Source organism: Megascapheus bottae, chromosome 1 (genome assembly GCF_031878675.1).
Source record: "Megascapheus bottae isolate mThoBot1 chromosome 1, mThoBot2.hap1, whole genome shotgun sequence".
NCBI classification, from domain to species: Eukaryota; Metazoa; Chordata; class Mammalia; order Rodentia; family Geomyidae; genus Megascapheus; species Megascapheus bottae.
The window spans coordinates 44,638,866-44,659,662 of NC_143509.1; the positions used below are offsets into that span (position 1 = coordinate 44,638,866).

Here is a 20,797-nt window from a genome sequence, read left to right on the forward strand (position 1 = left end):
TTTGTGCATGCTAGGCAAGCACTCTACCACTAGGCCAAACTCCCAGCCCCCAAATGTAGTTTTTAATGGATGTTTTGAACTATTTAAATCATAACTTATTGCTTCACAGATCTGCTAGAAACTCACTAGTAGTATGTCAAGCTATTTACAATGATTCATCATGAATGCCTTACGATCTGAACTTCTGACTTCATAGGTGGAGGTGACAGTTGAATTGCAGGTAGTTTTGATGTTGTCTTGTGTTTTACTGCTACTTGCAGTGATTATCAGTAAAATCAATAAAATATCAAGCATAACATGTTAATCTTTTTTTTTTTTTTTTTGCCAGTCCTGGGCAGACTCAGGGCCTGAGCACTGTCCTTGGGTTTTTCTTAAGGCTAGAGCTCTACCACTTGAGCCATAGCCCCATTCTGATTTGTTTCTGTGTATGTGGTACTGAGGAATCAAACCTGGGTCTTCGTGCATGCTAGGCAAGCATTCTACCACTAGGCCAAACTCGGGGCCCCAGCCTTCTTCTTCTTTTTTTTTTTTTTTTTTCAGTGCTGGGAAGTGAACCTAGGGCTTCTTAGACATGCTAGACTTTGCCTTACCACTCGTCACCTCTCTCTCTCTCTCTCTCTCTCTCTCTCTCTCTCTCTCTCTCTCTCTCTCTCTCTCTCTCTCTCTTCTTTCTTTGTGCCTATTCTGGGGGCTTGAACTCAGGGCCTGAGCACTGTCCTTGAGCTTTCTCAAGGCTAGCGCTCTACCACTTGAGCCACAGCACCACTTCCAGCTTTTTCTGTGTATGTGGCATCAAGGAATTGAACCTAGGGCTTTGTGCATTCTAGGCGAGCACTCTACTACTAGGCCACACTCCTGGCCTTGTTTTTCTTTTTCTTTCTTTCTTTTCTTTTTTTTTTTTTTGTTGGTCATGTTGAACTGACTGGGTTGGCCTGGGAGCTGTCCTTGAGCTCTTCAGTTCGAGGACCCTTGTGCCAAGTCCCACTTCCCATTAATTGGAGATAAGAGTCTCAGGTTGGGCCGGGAGTTTGGCCTAGTGGTAGAGTGCTTGCCTAGCATGCATGAAGACCCAGGTTCGATTCCTCGGTACCACATACATAGCAAAAAGCTGGAAGTGATGCTGAGGCTCAAGTGGTAGAGCTCTAGCCTTGAGAAAGTCCAAAGACAGTGCTCAGGCCCTGAGTCCAAGGCCAAGACTGGCAAAAAAAAAAAAAAAAAAGAGTCTCAGGTCTTTTGTGCCCTGCTGGCTTTGAACCTTGATCCTCAGTAGCTAGGATTATAGGAATGAGCCTGGCTTTATTTTTTTTTTTTTGAGATAGCTTTCTGTTGTACCTGTGTCTTACCTAGCCTCAAACTTGATCCTCCTTCTCCTGCCTCCTGGGTGTACTAGTGAACATAGGCCTGTCCTGTGCTATCCCCTGCTTAACGTCTTATTCTTTGATGCTGCTAAGTATAAGTAACAAGGAATCAATTCTCCGCTCCTAATGACATGAAAGTTCAGGGGAAGAAGCTTTTTTTTTTTTGCTTTTTATTAATTAATGCTGGTCCTGAGACTTGAAATCAGGGACTGGGCACTGTTGGGAAGAAGATTTTTTTGAGGTGTTTGGGATTGAACCCAGGGCCTATCACATGCCAGAGAAGTACTCTTCTCTCTGTTAAACCATACCCCTAACTACTAAAGGTCTCTCTCCTTTTTTTTTCCATTTTTTTTAATGTTTTGAAAGTATATGTAAGTAGAAAAATTACCCAAAGGGCCACTACTTGGACATTTCCATTTTGGGTATATATATTTGCCAGTCCTGGGGCTTGAATTCAGGACCTGAGCACTGTCCTTGGGTTTTCTCAAGGCTAGAGCTCTACCCCTTAAGCCACAGCACCACTTCTGGCTTTTTCTATGTATGTGGTACCTAGAAATCCAACTTGGGTCTTTGTGCATGCTAGGCAAGCACTCTACCACTAGGCCAAACTCCCAGCCCTAGGATACATATTTTTACTGTGAAATTGCATTATATTATGTAATTTCAATCCTGCTTTGGTCTTTTAACATGTAAACATGCTTACGGTCCCTAAATGTAACTGTACATGAAAGTTGTGAGTAGCAGCAACTACAATCCTCGTAGTCGGGACACAGACAGGGTTGAAGGTTTGAGGCCAGCGCAGACGACATGGTTAGTTCCAAGATAGGCAGCATAGTGAGACTTCGTCTCCAAACCAGACAGCAGACCAAGGCCCATTATGCTTTGTTAGTTTACCACAGCAGAAACGTGAATGCTGCCGGGCGCGGTGGCCCACGCTACTCAGGAGGCTCAGATCTGAGGATGGAGGTTCTAAGCCAGTCAGGGCACTAAAGAACGTGAGACTCTTATCTCCAGTTGGCCAGTAGAAAACGGGAAGTGGAGCTGTGGCTCAAGGGGTAGGGTGGTAGCCTTGAGCTGAACAGTGTCCAAAACAGTGCCCAGGCCCAGGCCTCAAGTCCCATAACCCACAAAAAACCCAAAAAAACAAAAGAAGGCACTGCTGACTTACAGGACATTAACACCCTCGTTTATTGACACGATTACGCCTCGGGACTGTGGCGATACGCTCGCTTGTCAGTGTGTGACACTGTGTGTGGGGTTATTCTCACAGCACCAGATGCCTCTCTTCCGGAAGAAGATGGTGTGGGAGATCCTTCATCAGCAGTTGCTGTGACACTGCCCTGCCTGGTCCTCTTGCTGCTGCTGGTTCTTCCATGGACATTTCCATATACCTCATGCATCGTGGGTTAAAAAGCCTCCACCTCATTTCTGTCCGCACAGGTACTGAGCTGTCAAAAGTGCATGAAGGCCCTTGGCCCCAAGTCCTCCTCCGGGGCGGAGGAGCTGCCTGCAACCCTCTCTGCAAGGCTGTGCCTGCTCGGAGCGTGGACTGTGCAACCCACACAAGAACAAACGCTAATTGATATTTTTTATCTGTTTGTTTTAAAGAGTTATTTCCCTAAGAATGTGGGAAATGCAGGATTTATTCTATGAATTGTTTTTTCCTGTGTGTTTGTTCAGTTGTATTCTTTTTTCTCATTCATTTGTAAACATAGGGCAGTGGCATTTTTCATTGCTCTTTTACAGTTAACTCATTTGAACTATTTATTTCTGAAGTGTAATCAAACTGCCACTCCTTGCTGAAGAGCGGAAGGGAGGTCAGCTGGAGGAGGGAGGAAGTTTTATTCACTTCTCTAACGCTGGAGCAGTAACTGCCAACTTGAAGTTAGGGGTCTTTTTTTTTTTCTTTCTTTTTTTCTTTTTCTTTTTTTTTTTTTTGAGGCTTGAAAATGCCAGAAGAAGCGGGAACGCTGTTTGCAGGGTCTGGTTGCCTTTTAGAGGAAGTCAGCTACCATGGCACAGCGTCATGGAAATGTGGCAGGGAACACTGGCTGTCCACACCTGACCTTCAGGAGTCGCCGTCATCTTAAAGAGACTTTCGTTTCTGGAAACGAGGTGACCTGGCCCACTGTTGAAACTGGATTCCAAGTAACCATAGCCCCCAATCTTCATTTTTGTCCCGAGTCCGGTTGAACATAAACCTCAGAATTACAAGAGCTCTCCCGAGCTGTTTATTTCAAGAGATGCTATTCAGTTTAAAGCTATTTTTTCCTCAAAGTTTTTGTTTTTAATATATAGTAAGCTGAAATTAAGTTTATACTCATTACCACCCTCTCACTCTGCCCCCACTGCAATCGGAAGAAGACTTAGTAGTTGGCTCTGAGGTTGCCAGTTATACAAAATTCTATTTTGCATATAAGAGTTTGTATTTAACTTTTTTTGTTCATTAAAATCCTTACAAATGTGGTTATACATTTTTACTTTCAGAAAGTTTTAGAGTTGGTCAGAAAACATATTTTGCAAGATCTAGTGCCTAGTGTTGCTTTTCTGATGTAATAAAAGGTTGGCTGGCAGAACCTATGTGCTGACGTGGCTCCATCCTTCTGCTTCAACCATCTGAACCTGTTCTGCACTTAAGTGAGAGGTAACTGGAAGCACTGCCTATGTGTAGGTGTGAGGCTCCTCCTCCTCTCTCTCTCTGGCTGCTGATTGCAGAGTGAACCTGGTTGAGCTGTTTTCTTTGACACTTGCTACAGTCTTGGCACATGTGTGAACGGCTCTGCCTTCTGGTGGCCAGACCAGCAACCATGCAGCGTCAGAAAGCTGATTGTGCTAAGGTCAGGGCCCACTTGATCCTTTTCCTTTTCTAGAACTTGACCAGTGAGTTGTGGGATTGGGCAACTAGAATAGCCAGAAGAACCCAGGGTTGACTGGGTCCACACTGTACTATAAATTCCTGCTTCCCTTAAATCTGAGGGGTTAAGACCTTGATTAAGTTAGTTTGCTCCAGGTTGGGTAATTACTGTTGGAATGGTGACTTGGATTCTGCCCAAGTAATGCCAGCATTAATGTATTTGAGGGGCATTTTTTTTCAGTGCCTTGGGTTTGAACTCAAAGGCCTTGTGCGTGTTAGACAGGCACAGTGCCACTTTGTCATGCTCCACCCCAAGGAACTTGTTAGAAATGACTTCGCCTCCCCTGGACTCTCCAGGAGAGCTCTTCATAAGCTTCCAGTATAAAGAACTTGACGAGTGCAGTGTGTTGAGCTGGAGTGGCACTCTAAATTTCTCCACTGAAGGTGACAGGCTGCAGACAGTGGTTTCTCTAGACACTGACACATCTCTGTGAGTGCAGGGACCGATGTTGACAGCAGACCTTCTGTCTTCCAACTGTTTATGAGAAAAGTGGTCAGGTAGCTGGATGCTTGTGGCTCACCTTGTAATCCTGACTACTTAGGAGGCTATAATCCAGAGGATCCATGTTCAAAGGCAGCCTGAGCAGAAAAGCAAAGTCCTCAAGACTCCAACTCCAATTTAACCATCATAAAGCCAGACTGGAGGTGTGGCTCAATTAATAGAGCACTGGCTTGGAGAAAACAAATGGAATGAGTGTGAGGCCCTAAATTTAAGCCTAGTGCCAGAAAAAATAGTGATCAGGGGATAAAACACTAGGTATTGTGTCCTTACCAGTATTAGAGCCTGCCTGCCTTCCTTCCTTCCTTCCTTCCTTCCTTCCTTCCTTCCTTCCTTCCTTCCTTTTCTTTCCTTCCCCTCCCTCCCCATCTCCCTCTCTCTCCTTCTCTCTTTTCTCTCTGTAATGGGTTATGCCCCTGGAAAAAGCTGCAGTGAAGAAGCTGAGAGCAGGAAAGTCTGAGATTTTTATTTGCAATTAATCATCAAAAAAATCCAGTGGAGTTGTAGATTAAGTGATGGAGCCTTAGCTTTGATTGAGAAGGCTAAGGTATGGTGATCAGGTCCTGAGTTTCAGCCCCATACTCACAAGTGCATGCACACACACACAATCAAGTTGGTTTTGTTTTTTTGGTGGGTCATGGGCTTGACCTCTGGGCCTAGGTGCTTGTCCCTGAGTATTTCAACTCAGGGCTAGCATTCTTATCACTTTCTGATCAATTTTTTTTTTTTTTTTTGCCAGTCCTGTGCTTGAGCTCAGGGCCTGAGCACTGTCCTTGGACTTTCTCAAGGCTAGAGCTCTACCACCTGAACCTCAGCACCACTTCCAGCTTTTTTCTATGTATGTGGTACCGAGGAATCGAACCCAGGTCATCGTGCATGCTAGGCAAGCACTCTACCACTAGGCCAAACTCCCAGACCCCCCTGGATGAATTTTTTTTTTTTTTTGCCAGTCCTGGGCTTGAGCTCAGGGCCTGAGCACTGTCCTTGGACTTTCTCAAGGCTAGAGCTCTACCACTTGAGCCTCAGCACCACTTCTAGCTTTTTGCTATGTATGTGGGGTACCAAGGAATCGAACCCGGGTCTTCGTGCATGCTAGGCAAGCACTCTACCACTAGGCCAAACTCCCGGCCCCCCTGGATGAATTTTTAATAGACCACTTATTGTCCCAAAACAAATGGGCTCTTTACCTGACTTATGTAGCTATAACCTCACTTTTATAATATTACAAAAATGTTAATACCAGTTACTAAAATAGTAGGTCACCATAATTATTTCCTTTTGAAACAAGGCCTATATGGCTCCAGGCTGGTTTCCAAGTTTCTGTGTGACTCAACTCTCAAACTTGCCATCCGCATAACTCAACCACTAGAGTGCCAGGATTAGACAGGTAACGCCATAGTTAGCTCCACGTGCGCGAGTGCGTGCATGCGGGGGGGGGGGGGGGGGGCATGCACATGTGCTGGTACCAGGCCTTGAACTGAAGACCTCACTCTTGATTAGCATTGTGAGTAATGGCCGGTGCTCTATCACTTGACCATGTCTCCAGTCCAGTGTTTTGCGTTAATTGGAGATGGCGTTTTACAGACTTTTCTACCTTGGGCAGCCTTTGAACTGTGATCCTCCAGGTCTCAGCCTCCTGAACAGCAAGGATTACAGGTATGAGCCACTGGTACTCCCCCCACCCCCATGCTCTATCAGTTCCTTTCTGTGATTTTAAGTTCTCTCTCTTGACAGGCCTCTTCCAAGCTGCAGCTGACATGTATCCTTTCCAAACACAATGGCCAATTGTTGATACAAATCACATAGGGCAGAATTAACTGACAAAGTAAAAAAGATGTTTGGGCCTAATCGTCAAGCCTAGTGAGGTGTGACCATATTAAACTATGGGACACATTCTCAGTGGGTACAGCCCATGGGAAGGATTGTAGCTTACAGGCTGAAGAAAAGAATCTTTGTGGTTGAGCTGAGTCTCCATAGCTCTTTTACATTTGGTGTAGTCATGTGTAGCTAGTCAAGTCAGGAAGCCTGGCTTTTTTTTTTTTTTTTTTGCCAGTCCTGGGCTTGAGCTCAAGGCCTGAGCACTGTCCTTGGACTTTCTCAAGACTAACACTCTACCACTTGAGCCTCAGCACCACTTTGGCTTTTTTCTATGTATATGGTAGCAAGGAATGGAATCCAGGTCTTCTTGCATGCTAGGCAAGCACGCTACCACTAGGCTAAACTCCTGGCCAGGAATCCTAGGGTTTATAACAGAAATCAATACCAAGTTTGTAATGGTCTGAGGCCATGTGTGGTGCATAATTAATTCATCAGCATCTAGTTCACTAGTCAAGTTGTTCTTGCTTTCCGTGAGAAGGGATGGGTGTGAAGAGTGCCTTCTGCTGCTCCCAGCCCAAAGCCGAATAATCTAGCACGTGGGATCTGTGCAAGCCAGTGTTGAGAATCTTTGCCAACAGGCCAGGCCAGCTGGTCTTGCTTCTGATTTCCTCTTCTCCATGTGGCCCATCTCTTTTATTGCTGCAACTCAAGGACCTTGTTTCAGAACCTCCTGCCCTCGTGCAGACTCACAGCAAGTCTTTTGAAAGTGGGCACCTATGGGCTAAATTTGAAATTCTCCAACATGGGCTAAGTCTGCAAGACAGGTCCACAATCCCTTTTTACCCTTCTGATATCTCACATTGAGAGCCACTACCAAGCCTGCTGGTCTGTCCTTAAAGACAGGCTGTTTTTCTTGTCCATTTGCTGTAGACCTCAACCAGGGACCCGCTTTCAGTAACCTGTGGCTGTCAGCCATGGTTTGTCTGTACTCTTGAGAGGGCAGTGAATTTTAGTCCTAAAGTAGGTACAGAGGTTTAGAATGGCCACAGGAAGGGCCATCCAGCCCTGCCCAAATTCTTGCATAGCAGCGCCTTAGCAGTTGAGAACAACTGTTCATGCAAAATTAGCATTGCTGAGAGTAGAAATGAGAAACTCGGGAGCAGAGATGTGAGTGAGGAACAGATCTTCAGTGATTTAGGAAGAATGCCATCAGCTCACCATCTGCCCCTGCTCTGCCGTGCTGCTCAGGCTCCGTCAGCACCTGGGCTCCAGTGATCCACTTCAGCCTGTGAAGCCCGGACTGCAGATGCCCAACCCCACCCCTAACTAGAGCCATCCCAAATACAGGCTTTTTAGTAGCTGATTCTGGGGACCCCATGGGGTTATGAACAACAAAAGCACCATTAACCTTTCCACAGTTCACTGGTGCCATGTCAGGAGCGCACCCGCACCTAGCGCACCTAGCAAGGTAATTCTTCCTGTCCTGCAGACCACATCGGATAACTCTGCCTGTCTGTGAAGCACAGCAGATTTCCCCCTTCCCGCATGTGTCAACAGGCTTTTGGATGAAGAGGAGGCTGCGGGCAGGGGCTACAGCAGAATTCCACTGACCTTCCCAGCTGCCTCCCCAGGGCTTCCCGGGGCTGTGGTCTGTTCTGTCCCCAAGTCCTCTGAGGATGACCAACACCCTTAAGGAGGGAGGAAAGAAGACACTAACACACCAGGATCTTGTTAGCTGGATATATTTGTTGGGTTTTTTGTTTTTTTGTGTTTTTTTTTTTGTTTTTGTCATAGAACACTGTTTGCAGTAGAGGAAACTGGCATTGCAGTCTGGTGGTATTATGATGGCTTGTTCACATAAACCAGTACATGTTCATCCTTTAGCGCAAAAAGCCCTAATGGCGCGTACCCTATTGAAATTCAGGACGTCTCCAATATTTTCTCTCTCTGTTTTTGTCATTTTTTAAAAAATAAACGTTTTCAAGGTTTGTCCAAAAGAAGGCCATCTAGGTTCTTGGCTAGCGGAAGACAATTCAGAACAGTTGTTGCACACTTGGACTGTCGCCTTTTCTAGGCTGGCAGTTGATTTTTTTTTTTTCCAACTCATTTTTATTAAAAAAATAAAAAAATGCTCCAACTATCAGTTTTACAAAATCTCTAAGGGAAACACAAGAGCAAGGTGCTGAGGTAAAAACACCTGAGGTAGCTTTTTTTTGTGTGTTTTTCTCGTTAAAAAAAATCTGTAAATTTAACGCCCTGGGCCAACAACCTTGTGTACATTGCAATTTTCTTCCTTTTTTTTCCCCCTAAATAAAGAAATCATTTCACTTGAACGTTAATGGCTTATATACCAAAATGTAAAAAAGACAAAAATACATTCTTTATGGAATTTTTGTTTGGTTGGCTGGTTGGTTTGGTGGGTTCCTGTTTTCCTCTTCCAAAATGCTAGGACAAGTACCATTGACTCTTGTTCTTTTGAGTAACCAAGTGTAAGATGAGGCTGGTTTGTGTGTTGCACGTTTGTTCCTTTTGTGTGATGTGATGATACTCAGAGCACTGCTTTGCCTGGGGGGGGGGTGCGTAGATGCAGGGAAGGAGGGAGGGAAGGAAGAGGGAGTTCAAAAGAATGGGGGTGGGAAAGGGGCAGGGAGGGAGATAAACAGAGAGAGACAGAATTATATAGCAGTATGCAAAAAACCAGTTTAAAACCTGTGAAGCAAAGAGAAATGGGGGGGTGAGCTAGACAGGGCTGGAAAGGGGCAAGGTCCCCGCTTCCAGAGACGGTATCCCTTCCGTTGACACACACAGGTGATCCACAACTGCCCTCAAGTGTCCTCTGACAAGATTTCCCTCTGGTGAATTTTGTGCGGGTGGCCTCAAAGCTCCTACACTGCTAGACCTCCCGAGGAAAGACGTCTACAACCGCCTGCTTCCTCTTCAAAAAGAAAAAATTAACCGAGTAAAGATGGGAGTTAGTTATCTGATATATTATTTCTAAAATATATTAATGCTGCAGGCACCTAGTGGACCCCACAGGCCACACATCTTAACCCTTTCCCCGTCTAATATGTACACGCGTACAGAGCGGATTTTGCACAACCAAGAAAAGGGATGGAATTCTGCTTTGATCACGCTCACCTATGTTAGTTCAACCGGAAGGGATAGCGTCGTGGGAGTTTGGGAAAGAGCTGAGTGGATGGTGTGGGGCGCTGGGAAGTCCGGGGAGGCAGTGAGCCTGGCTGGTGGTGCGGGGGACTCGGCCTTGCCCTGCCCTCCTCAGCCCTGTGGGCGGGCGCGGTGGGCTGGGCCGCCTCACAGACTTCTCCCCGCTCAGGATGGTCTTTGGTTTGCTCCCGATGGCTGGCTGTGTTTGGTCTGTGTGTCGGGTGTTGGGGGGGCTACATTCATCCGTTGTTTGCTGGTGCCTGGGGGGCCTCACTTGCTGCGCTGGGAGGCCACTCCCTGAGGGTATTTCTGCTCCTGCTGCTTCACCTGTTGTACGATTTCCCTGATCTTGCGCTGTGCAGTCTGCAGAAAAGGGAGAGGGGGTGGGAAGCAAGCCAGTTCTGAGAACAGGAAGGAGGCAGAGGGGCTCCAGGACTTGGACTCAGTACTTTGGGCCCTCTTCTGCCTGGCAGTAAAGAATAGTGATAGTCCCTCCCAGGTAAAGGGATGGGGGCTTAGCAGCTTCCAGATTGCAGAGGACAGGGCAGGGGGTAGCAGCAGGGTGACTGGGGACCCTTTCTAGAAAGTTGGGAAGAATGGTGAGTGTGAAGGGAGGCAGTGCTAGGGAGGAGAAGGCAATGAAAAGCCCAGCCTCACCACACAGCCACTGCCCTGGCCACCCTTCTGAGGGCCCAGCTGGGTGTGGCCAGGGAGCTCAAGTGGGGTCTCCGAGGACACTAGGCTGGGGGTGGAAGGACAGCTGGGAAAGCCGGCTGTCCAGACACTGCCTGTTTCTCTGGCTTAGGCCTGGGACTACTTTCTCCCCAGATCCAATCAGCAGAAGCCCCGTGAGAACTAGGCTAAACTTTGCCTGTGGGAATGAAGAGAAGTAGAGGCTCCCTGGCAGTTTTGTGAGACTGGCCTGCAGGCTGCAGGCTGAGGGTGCCCTGGACCCTGGACGTTTCTGGGTGCCCTGCCTCAACGGTGTATGCTCTCTGTGGGCTCTGCTAACATTCCTGGATGCCCAGAAGGCCAGGAGGAGTCAGGAGCAGCAGGGAGGGTGGCCACTGTGGGTGGGGATGTGGCCGCTGATGGAGCATGAACTGGACATGAGCTGAGGACAGGAAGGGGACTGGCAGGAGGCAGGCCGCCACAGGCTTTGTACCTGGCTAGCAAAGAAATGTCCGATAATCCTGACGACCACTTCCTCATTTTCATCGGGCGTCTGGTCCCGAGGCACGATGACCTCCGCGCTGGTTAAGTTCTGCAGCTCATTCACCTGTGAAGGGAGGGGAGGCGTGAGTGTGGACCGGAGCCCCTTCCCGACCCCTTCCCAGCCACCAGGAGCAGCAGGGAGGCTGGAGATGCCTCTCCTCCCGTCACACAGGCTTCTCGCCCCAGCCACAGAGCACAAGTGGGGTTTGCCCCACACCCTGGAGGCTAGCCCCAACCCTGGGGTTGCTCTTCTGTCTGGGGCACATGCACCACCACATGCGCACACGCACACGTGCACACACCCCTACACCCCCCCCACACACCACCCGGCCACTGAGAACTCAAGGTAAGAAGGCTGCTCCCAGATCAGGTATGATGGACCCGAGTTCAATTCCTACCCCCCAACACACAAAAAAGGGGGCACTCCTGGGCATTCTCTCTGGCTGCTCACAGTGAAGGGTGGTTGCTCTCCCCTCACCCGGGGGCTGAGCTGCACTTGGCTGCTCCTCACATTGCTCCCCCTTCCCCTCCCCAGGGATCCAAAATGCCGCCCTGAGAAGCATCAGAAAGTCTGGGCCCCTCTGTGGAAATCCACTCCCAGTCCCCTGCTCTGCCCTCTGGCAGATAGGGTAAGCCTCAGGGAATGCAGTGAATTCAGTGTCTGTTTCTAAAATAGGCAAATAAGACAAACAGGCCCAGAAGTGTATTCGCTGCTGGACTATATGCTTCCTCCTCCTGCTGCGCACTCAGCGCGTGGCCTGGGCTGTAGGCTGCATTCCGGGGTCCAGGAGAGGAAATAATCTGCATTCCAGGCAACTCTATTCCTTTGCAGAAAATGTGACCTACTGAGCTCTCCCCCACCCCCAGGCCCTGCCCCTCCTCCAACACAGGCACTCTGCCCAACACACCAGGCTTGGAGTGCCCGGAGCACCTCAGCAGCTCATGCCACAGTGCTCACTGTCTGATCCAACAACCCACTCATTCCTACAGGCTCCAAAGCAGATGCTCTGGTACTTCCCCAACACCCCTCTTGGAGGGTTGTAAAGATTGAATCTGGGTCCACCTTCAGACTGAAAACATGAAAAAATCCCAACTGTAACCCTCTGAATATCACTTTTTTTGGATATTTTTTATTGTAATTAATAAAAAGGGTTACATGATATTTGCCAGATAGAAGGTGCATTAATTCACATACATTGATACCCTTTCACATGTCTTGGTCCCCATTACCCTCCCTTCCCCCCCCCCCACCCCGAATATCACTTTTATCCTAACCATGAGTCTAAGGCTCTGACCTTATTCTGGGAGAGAAAGAGCGGCGGGAAATGCAGAACTCAGGCAAGGCATCAACCAGGTGGTAAAGGGAATCCAGAGACCACTTACAGTTTTGCCACCTTTGCCAATCACGCGGCCAGCTGTAGAAGACGGCACTCGAATATGGGCTTCCAGCTTTACCTCTTCTTTGGGGTTAAAGAAGTTTTCTTCTTTCAGTTTCCCAAAGATCCTTCCCTGGGCCTGAGAACAAAATGAGAGCGTGGAGTGAGGCCGCTGCAGACCATACGTGGTGAGGAGTGCTGCTGAAAGAAGCAGCCCGCAGGGGACACCCCATCTCCCATCCCAGGCCCGGCTCATGGGGGTATGCCTCAGCCCAGACCCAGGGGGTGCTATGCCTGCTGTATCAAACCATGGCACTGTGCACAAAGCATGCTGTGTCCAGCGGGGGACTGGAAAGCCCCACTTCATCTTCCTCCCATGTCCCTGAAATGTGGTCAACTGAACTTGTTCAGGTGTTTTTCATTCCCTCCCGCTAGTCCTTTGGTTGTTAAAGGATTGGGGGTGGGGGTGGCGGGCGGGTTAGTGATAGGATTCAAGGAGTAGGAGTATGACTCTGCTGTGTGTGTGTTCCTAAGGCCTTATACATGCTTACAGAAGTCATCATTTCAAATGTGTACCTGAATGGTTGGTTGTGGTGATAGGATTCAAGGAATATGAACATGAGCCTGTGTGTGTGTGAGCACGTGAGCACGTGCGTGCGCGCATGCACATGTATGTCAAGTCCTAAGGCCTTACACATGCTTATAGAAGTCACTGTGTCAGAGTGTACCTGAATGGTGGGTTGTGGGGCCACCAACCACTGTGAACATTTCCACCCATTCTTCCAAAAGGAACCACTCTCAGTAGTTTTGATTCTTCCGAACCCCTGCTCTTCAGCAAGCATCATTCATACTGACCCATCTCTATGGATCTACCTCTCAGTCTGTCATCTCCTGCATGGCCCTTGTGTCTGCCTTCTCCCACTTGGCAGGGCCTTCCAGGGTCACCCTTGTTATAGCATATATCCATATTTCTTCTTTTTTTATGCCCAAGCAATATTCCTTTATGTGGATATATATTTTGTGTTTCCATTCTCTAGCTGAAGGGCTTTTTTTCTTTAATATATTTTATTGTAATTAATAGAAGGGTTACATTATATTCACCAGATAGAAGGTGCATTACTTCACAAACATTGATACCCACTCTCATGTTTTTGTTCCCATTCCTCCCCGCTTTTTTAGAAGTCCATATGTGTTATTTGTTTCCACCTGGTTAAATTCTAAGCATTTTTAATTGTCAAGAATTGTACTTTTACTCTGAGAAAGTGAGGGAAGGGGACACTGTCCAAAAAGAAAAGTACTCTGTCTGACTTACGAAACTGCAAGCCCTCTATATATCACCTTTATAGTAACAAAATCAATTTTAAAATACTCCTTTAAAAATAAAATTGTGGGGCTGGGTGCAATGGGTCATGCTACTTGAGAGGCTGTGATCTAAGGATCTCGGTTCAAAGCCAGCCAGGGTAATAAAGACCTTGAGACTCCAATTAACCTCCAATTAACCACTAGAAAACCGGCAGTGGTGCTGTGGCTCCTGGAGTAGGGAGGTAGCCTTGAGCTAAAGAGTTCAGGGACAGCGCCCAGGCCCAGAGTTCAAGCCCCATGAGCCCTCCACTCCCCCCCCCCCCCCCGCCAAAAAAAAGAACTGTGAATTGTAGGGGCCAGGAGTTTGGCCTAGTGGTAGAGTGCTTGCTTAGCATGCACAAAGACTGGGGTTCGATTCCTTGGTACTACATACATAGAAAAAGCCTGAAGTGGTGCTGCGGTTCAAATGCGAGCCTTGAGAAAACCTCAAGGACAGTGCTCAGGCCGAGTTCAAGCCCCAGGATTGGCAAGAAAAATTTAAAAAAGTACAACTGTGCTTTTATAAATACATAATCGTAACTTTTTCAAAAAGCTCAAGTTGTCTTTTTCCTAGAGGAAGAAAAAGAAATAGCACCTCGCCTAAAAACCTGTAGGCCACCACACTTTACCCCTGTGAATGCCTGCAGCTTGAAGAGGGGGTGGGAACCCCGCGAGTCTGAGGATTGGGAGGGGCACAACAGAGGCTTCTTCCCACAAGAGAAGGAACAGCAGGAACGCAGGGGACCGAGGCTGGGACAGATGAACAGCTAGCCCAGGCAGGAAAGTGGAGGGTGAGCCTCCACAGACGTATGTCAACTCTGGGAGGTGGACGAGGCCCTTGGCACTGACCTTGAACTGGGCTTCGGGGGGTCCGGTGATGATGACCATCCTTTCGCTGACATCCGGGCCTTCTGCTGGGGCGATCTGCAGTGCACAGGAAAGGAAAATGCTGATGCCCAGCCCATCCTGCCTGCCCAAGCAAGGGCAGCACTCTGGTACTATGGAGATTGCAGGGCTTCTGCACCACACTGGGGTTTGTTCTACAATGAGCCATCTCCACTCCAGCAAGCCCAGAGTGCCTACTAACCCTGAGCCTGAGCTCTTCTGGAACACAAACCATAGACCCAAAAATAATTTTTTGTCGTTGTTAGAGGTCCTCATAACTTACTTGCTTTGGCGTATCTTGCCTTATTCCAAAACAACAATAATGAAAAAACACTTAAAGTAGCTTAAAAAATACAAAATTTGGGCTGGGAGTTTAGCCTAGTTGTAGAGTGTTTGCCTAGCATGCATGAAGACCCAGGTTCGATTCCTTGTTACCACATACATAGAAAAAAAAAGCCAGAAGTGGTGCTGAGGCTTAAGTAGTAGAGCTCTAGCCTTGAGAAAGTGCAGGGACAGTGCTTAGGTCTTGAGCTCAAGCCCAGGACTGGCAAAAACAAAAACAAAAACAAATTTGTCAGGTGCAGTGGCTCATGCCTGTAATCCTAGCTACTCAGGAGGCTAAGATCTGAGGATCACTGTTTAAAGCCAACCCAGGCATGGAAGTCTGTGAGATTCTTCTCCAATTAGCCACCAGAAAACTGGAAGTGGTGCTGTGGCTCAAGGGGTAGGGAGATAGTCTTGAGATGAAGAGCTAAGGGACAACACCCAGGCCCAGAGTTCAAATCCCATGGCCAATGACAAGAAAAAAAAAACCCCAAAATAGAAAATTAAGTGGGCACCTATAGTCACAGCACAGAACAGGGAAGAAGATCTTCTCATCGCACTCAGGGGGCACGAGCACCTGGGCAGGAGTCTAACTAGTTCTGCACAGTGGTGCTATGCACAGCATGGCACACTGGAGGGCTCTCATCCCACCTGGGGTGAGTTCCCAGCTGCAAATGCCATAAATGAGGCCTCAGAGGGGAAAATGTCTTCACAGCCTCACTGTCATCCTTCTGTATTACTCAGAATGTTTCGTTTTCCTTCAGCACACTTGCTGGGGAGAAATTCCGGCGATTCTTGGGGAGAATGTGTAAGCATTCGTTCTCTCCAAGTCATGGGACCACTCACTAGGGATTCCGAGTTGTCTCAGGGTAGTGAATTCTTTTCTGTCACAACAGAAACTCTTGTTGGCGCGAGTGTTTCACGAGGCTGGCGTTGTGTGTGAGTCAGCACTTGGCGGAGGACAGGGTGAATAATGCTTCCTTCCCATCAGCTCCTCTCACCATGGAGAGGCAGCGACCAGGGCCTCCGAACAATGATATCATCCGCTTGCTTATCAATGATGACTTTATCATTGCCCTTCAGGGTTTTCATTCATTATTTTCTCACAGTTTAAAGGGTTTCTTTTGGGTTTTAATATAACACAAAAGCAGTGGCACCTGAATTTGGTGCCTGGGTGCTGTCTTCCTTCAGTGTTTTTGCTCGAGGCTGACGCTCAGCCACTTGAGCTATATACATCCACTTTTGGCTTTTTGCTGGTTAACTGGAGAGAAGTCTCGCAGACATTTCCTGCTGGGCTGGTTTCAAATGGCAATCCTCAGCTCTCAGCCTCCTACTTAGCTAGAATTTCAGATGTGAGCTGTCAACACTTAACTCAGGTTTTTCTTTTTCATTTTTGTCAGTCATTTTTCTCTTCTTAGTAGTACTGGGATTTGAACTCAGGCGAGTGTTCTACCACTTGAGCTACATTTCTAGTCCCTTTTCACATGTTATTCCCCCCCTCCCCCAGTCCTGGGCTTGAGCTCAGGGCCTGGGCAGGATCCTTGGACTTTCTCAAGGCCAGAGCTCTACCACTTGAGCCTCAGCACCACTTCCGGCTTTTTTCTATGTATATGGTACGGAGGAATCAAACCTGGGTCTTTGTGCATGCCAGGCAAGCATTCTACCACTAGGCCAAACTCCCAGCCCCTGCATCTGTTATTTTTCACACAGGGTTTTGTGTTTATGACCCACAGTCCCACTAGTTTAGCTTCCCACATAGCTAGGCTAACAGGCACATGCCCAAGTGTCCAGTATTATGTTAGTTGAGATTGAGTCGCACAGGTTTCTTTTCCTGGACCGGCTCAAACCACATCCCCCCTATTTCAGCCTTCTGAGTAGCCAGGATTAACCAAAGGCATCAGTCAAAGGCACCTCACTGGCTGGATCTTCTTGAAAAGAGAGGCTAAAGATAATTTCAAAAGACAGGATGTTCTAGTCCCTTTTTTGAATTCAGTTAGTTGAACAGAAAAAAAATAAGATGCAGAAAAATGAGAGCAGCTGTGCGTGAGTCTTAGAAACAAATGTTGCAGGCGCCCTGTGAGACTGTGTGTGTGGGAGAGTGGGAGCTGGCCTGGAAGGGCAGAAAGTGTGAGGGCACGCATAGGCCGGCGGGAACAGCCTTACCTTGATGGAGGCTCCAGCAAATCGGGCGAGCTGTTTGATGTGTGCCCCCTTCTTCCCGATGATGGCCCCCACAGCCTGGGTTGGGATGAAGAGGTTCACGACCTCCTGCTCAGGATACTTGAAGGGCAAAACAAGACAAGCGTCACTCCATCTGCACACCAATGAAGTCCTTAACACCCACCTAGTTCCTCCTCAGAAGGAAGCCCCCGCCTACCCAAGAAGCGGGCCAATGCGGCCCAAGAGATGGGCAAGGCCGAAAGCCCTGTGGAGTACAGGATGTCACCAGGCGAGCTCCTCTTGAGCCCAGTGTGCTCGACACAAACAGCTGCTGGCCCAAGACTTCCCAAGATACATGGATCTGATCAAGATTGCTCCTGCCTTCCACTCCAGAATCAGCACACTGATTCAATGTATCTAGCCTAAAGTCAGTATCTCTGGGCGAAGGATAGGAAAGCCACTCAGCCCACTGTGAAGCCAGGGTCAGCGCGTTCACAAGGCAACAGAACCTGCCCTTACCAGGTTCTGTGGCAGCTACCCAGAGAGACAGGCAAGCCACCTCGCAGGCAAACCCAGCCAGGCCTCTTGGACAAGGCTGCCCAAGGGTTTTAGTTACAGGAATCTATGAGGACAATGTGATCGCCTTGGTTAGACTTCATTTGAAGACTGAAATAGCTCCTTATGGCAATGCCTCCTAATTAGCTTTCTATGCATGCTGGCTGACCTTCAGTATTGGGGTTTGAACTCCTGGCCTTGGGCTGTGTGTGTGTGTGTGTGTGTGATGGGGCTTGAACTTGGGCCTAGGCACTGTCCCTGAGCTCTTCAGCTCAAGGTACCATCCTACTCTTGAGCCAAGCCCCACTTCCCGTTTTCCAGTGATTAATTGGAGATAATAGTCTCACATTCTTTAGTGCCCCAGCTGCCTCAGATCTCAGCCTCCTGACTAGCTAGGATTACAGGCACGAGCCACCAAGCCAGGCTGGGCTCTCGCTTTTATTGGTGGTGTTGATGGCTGGTGCTCTACTACTTTGAGCCATACCTCATCTAGCATTTTGCTGGTTAATTGGAGATGTCCAGGCTGGCTTTGAACCTTGATCCTCAGTTTCCTGGAGAGCTAGGTGTGAGTCACCAGCACCCAATTCTAACTAGCCTATAATGGGCCATATGGAGGCACGAGCAGAAGAAAGGAAGCGGCAGCACACCGAGCTGGCTGGAGAAGTGTCACTGCTGGGTGGCCCAGCAGCACAGCTGATGGCATTCATTCACCCCGTAGGCTCCCATCAGCCAGTCCAGCGGGGACCCTATGGGCTGAGGCCAAGGAGGGAGGAGCGGTGGCTGACACTTACAGAGTGATGGTGCGGGAACGGGCTGAACTGGTGATGCGGATACAAGCTGGAGAAGTAGCCGGAGTGCGTCTACAGTAGGAAGAGAACAGTTGGTCAGTGAGTGGATATCCCCAGGAACAGTCCTTGTCCTGGCGCAGGCAGGATTCCTCCGGACCTGTCCCTTTGTACCTGCAATCTCTGCTCCGTCCCCGAGGCTCATCACTCCACTCAACACCTCTGAACCTAGCCTCACTTCCTGCTCGCTAGGGACTCAGTGCAGGAGTGGCTATCGCCCACACCCACTCCCACACACTCTCGGGCCTGCCTTGGGGAGGGACAAGAGCAGTGGCTTCTATTTTCCGAAGAATTCTGAGTCTCCAATCGCGGGGAACAGCCAGTACTGGACAATTCGAAGGGCTATTCATAACAAGCAAATGCGCTCCTGGGAAGGCAGGCAGCAGCAGCACTGAGTTTTCAGAGGGAATGGAGAGACTAAGAATGGGGAAACTGAAAGAGAGACAGAGAAAAAGATGGATGGATCAATATATGTGAACATGGGGACAGGAAGGCCAGGCACAGGGCAGACATGGACAGAAGAGAGGAGAGCGACAGGGAGATTAAAGTTTAAAAAGTAGCCATTTAATTAAATCCAACCATATACCAAGTACTATGATAGCTATCTTCTATGTATGTACTACTTAAACGCTCATAATAGTCCTGCAAAATAGGAATATGCTTGATTATATGTATATTTTTGTGTGTGTGTGAGAGACACTGGGATTTTGAACTCAGGGCTTCAAATATGCTAAGCAAGCACTAACCACCAAACCATGCCTCTAACCCTGATTTTTGCTTGTTTTGAGATGGGGGTTTGCTTCCGGCCTGGACACAGTCCAAACCACTCTATCCAATCTTCATTGAGAAAAGCCTCGTGTCCAGGGGCGGGGGAGCGAGGGAGGTAGGCGGGCTGGCTTCAAACCACTATCCTAATAATCTTAGCCTCCTGGTAGCTAAGATTTCTGAAACTGTTATTGTAAAGGTGAGGTGCAAGGGTCAGTTACATAAGTCAGGTACTGAGTACAGTTCTTTTTGAAGTGTCACTCTTCCCTTGTTGTACAGTTCATTTTCAACATAATGTCTGCTTATCACTGCTATGTCTGTTCACTCTTTGTCCCACCACTTCTGTGCTCCCCTTACCTTCCCCCAAACAGGTAAACTTACACACAAGACAAAAGGAACAGAAATAAAAAGACAAGGCAACAAAAACTCTCATTTCCATTTCATGACACCCATTTCTATCAACATCATTTAATACGATCATATGCACATCTTAGTTAAGATTTTATATTTTGTGATAGGCAGGACACTGACCAGAACCAGAAAAAGAAAGACTAGTTAACTATGTCCTAAGGCCAAGAAGGAAGGTCCTCCACTTGGCACCACAGCACATGCAGCATTACGACAGGCCTCCAACGAGACAATTCCACAGTGTCACACATGGATGGAGCTTGCGGTTAAGGGACCTAGCTTTAAGCTGAGGACTTCTGAACAGATCTCACAATAACTGGTGCTTATCCTTTGTCTCCTAAATCACAAGCTGGACTCAATCAAATTATAATTCCCCTTTAAAACTCCTTAGGGAATGTTCCTGTTTTTGAGCTCAGAGAGAGCATAGCCCTGAGTACCATGAGATGCCCAGGTGCTCCTTGGTTTGACCTGGGAGACTGCAGTGACGTCTCACGCCCACAAGAGGGTGCTACAAGGCCAGTGGTCTCGGCATAAGTTTTGAAGAGAGTAGCTGAAGACATCCCTCTGTCCTTTTATTTTTTTAAATTTAAATTATAAAGATGGTGCACCAAGGAGTTATAGTTACATAAGTGAGGTAAAGAATGCATTTCTTCCTCCTCCTCCTTCTATTTTTTGCCAGTCCTGGGCTTGAGCTCAGGGGCTGAGCACTGTCTTTGGACTTTCAAGGCTAGAGCTCTACCACTTGAACCTCAGCACCACTTCCAGCTTTTTTTTCTATGTATGTGGCACCAAGGAATCAAACCCGGGTCTTCATGCATGCTAGGCAAGAACTCTACCACTAGGCCAAACTCCCAGCCCCCTGTCTCTATCTTAAAGACTGTTTAGGAAGTGTACCAGCTCAGACTCTTTCCTGTGTACATACTTACCTGTCCTGGGCTAAGCAGGGAAAGGGGAGAATTCCTGCAGCGTTTGTACTCAAAAGCTCTAACAACTACAGAACAGGTGTTCCTGTCCTCCTCTCACCTGGAGTGCCACTCCTTCTGCAGTCAGCAGAAATGATTATTTAAACCATGATTTGCCTTTTCCTCCTCCAGCTTGTGTGAAGCCAAGAACAGACAAGCCCCAGCACGGCTCCATTCTGGGTTCAGTTTTTCTAACATAGACACTAA

General features: G+C 48.0%; 2 protein-coding genes across 4 annotated transcripts in view; one reads left to right on the forward strand and one right to left on the reverse strand.

Moving 5' to 3' along the window:
• The window catches only part of Senp2 (SUMO specific peptidase 2), a 47,993-nt gene extending 44,055 nt beyond the window's left edge, over positions 1-3,938 (forward strand). For 2 of the 3 annotated variants that reach the window (XM_090343344.1, XM_090343360.1), the window contains one exon: positions 2,629-3,938. In XM_090343344.1, the coding sequence (XP_090199470.1) occupies positions 2,629-2,691 (63 nt within the window). In that variant the 3' untranslated portion in view covers positions 2,692-3,938. Of the gene's footprint in view, positions 1-109; positions 176-2,628 lie in introns of those variants that run through there. The other variant, XM_090343352.1, reaches the window with a different exon arrangement.
• Positions 3,939-9,063: 5,125 nt separating this feature from the next.
• Igf2bp2 (insulin like growth factor 2 mRNA binding protein 2) overlaps positions 9,064-20,797 on the reverse strand; it is a 153,459-nt gene continuing 141,725 nt past the window's right edge. Inside the window, exons 11-16 of the mRNA XM_090343373.1 lie at positions 18,402-18,470; positions 17,059-17,175; positions 14,536-14,610; positions 12,353-12,484; positions 10,920-11,033; positions 9,064-10,117 (exon numbers count right to left, since the gene is read on the reverse strand). Of these exons, the coding sequence (XP_090199499.1) occupies positions 10,025-10,117; positions 10,920-11,033; positions 12,353-12,484; positions 14,536-14,610; positions 17,059-17,175; positions 18,402-18,470 (600 nt within the window). The 3' untranslated portion in view covers positions 9,064-10,024. The remainder of the gene's footprint in view (positions 10,118-10,919; positions 11,034-12,352; positions 12,485-14,535; positions 14,611-17,058; positions 17,176-18,401; positions 18,471-20,797) is intronic.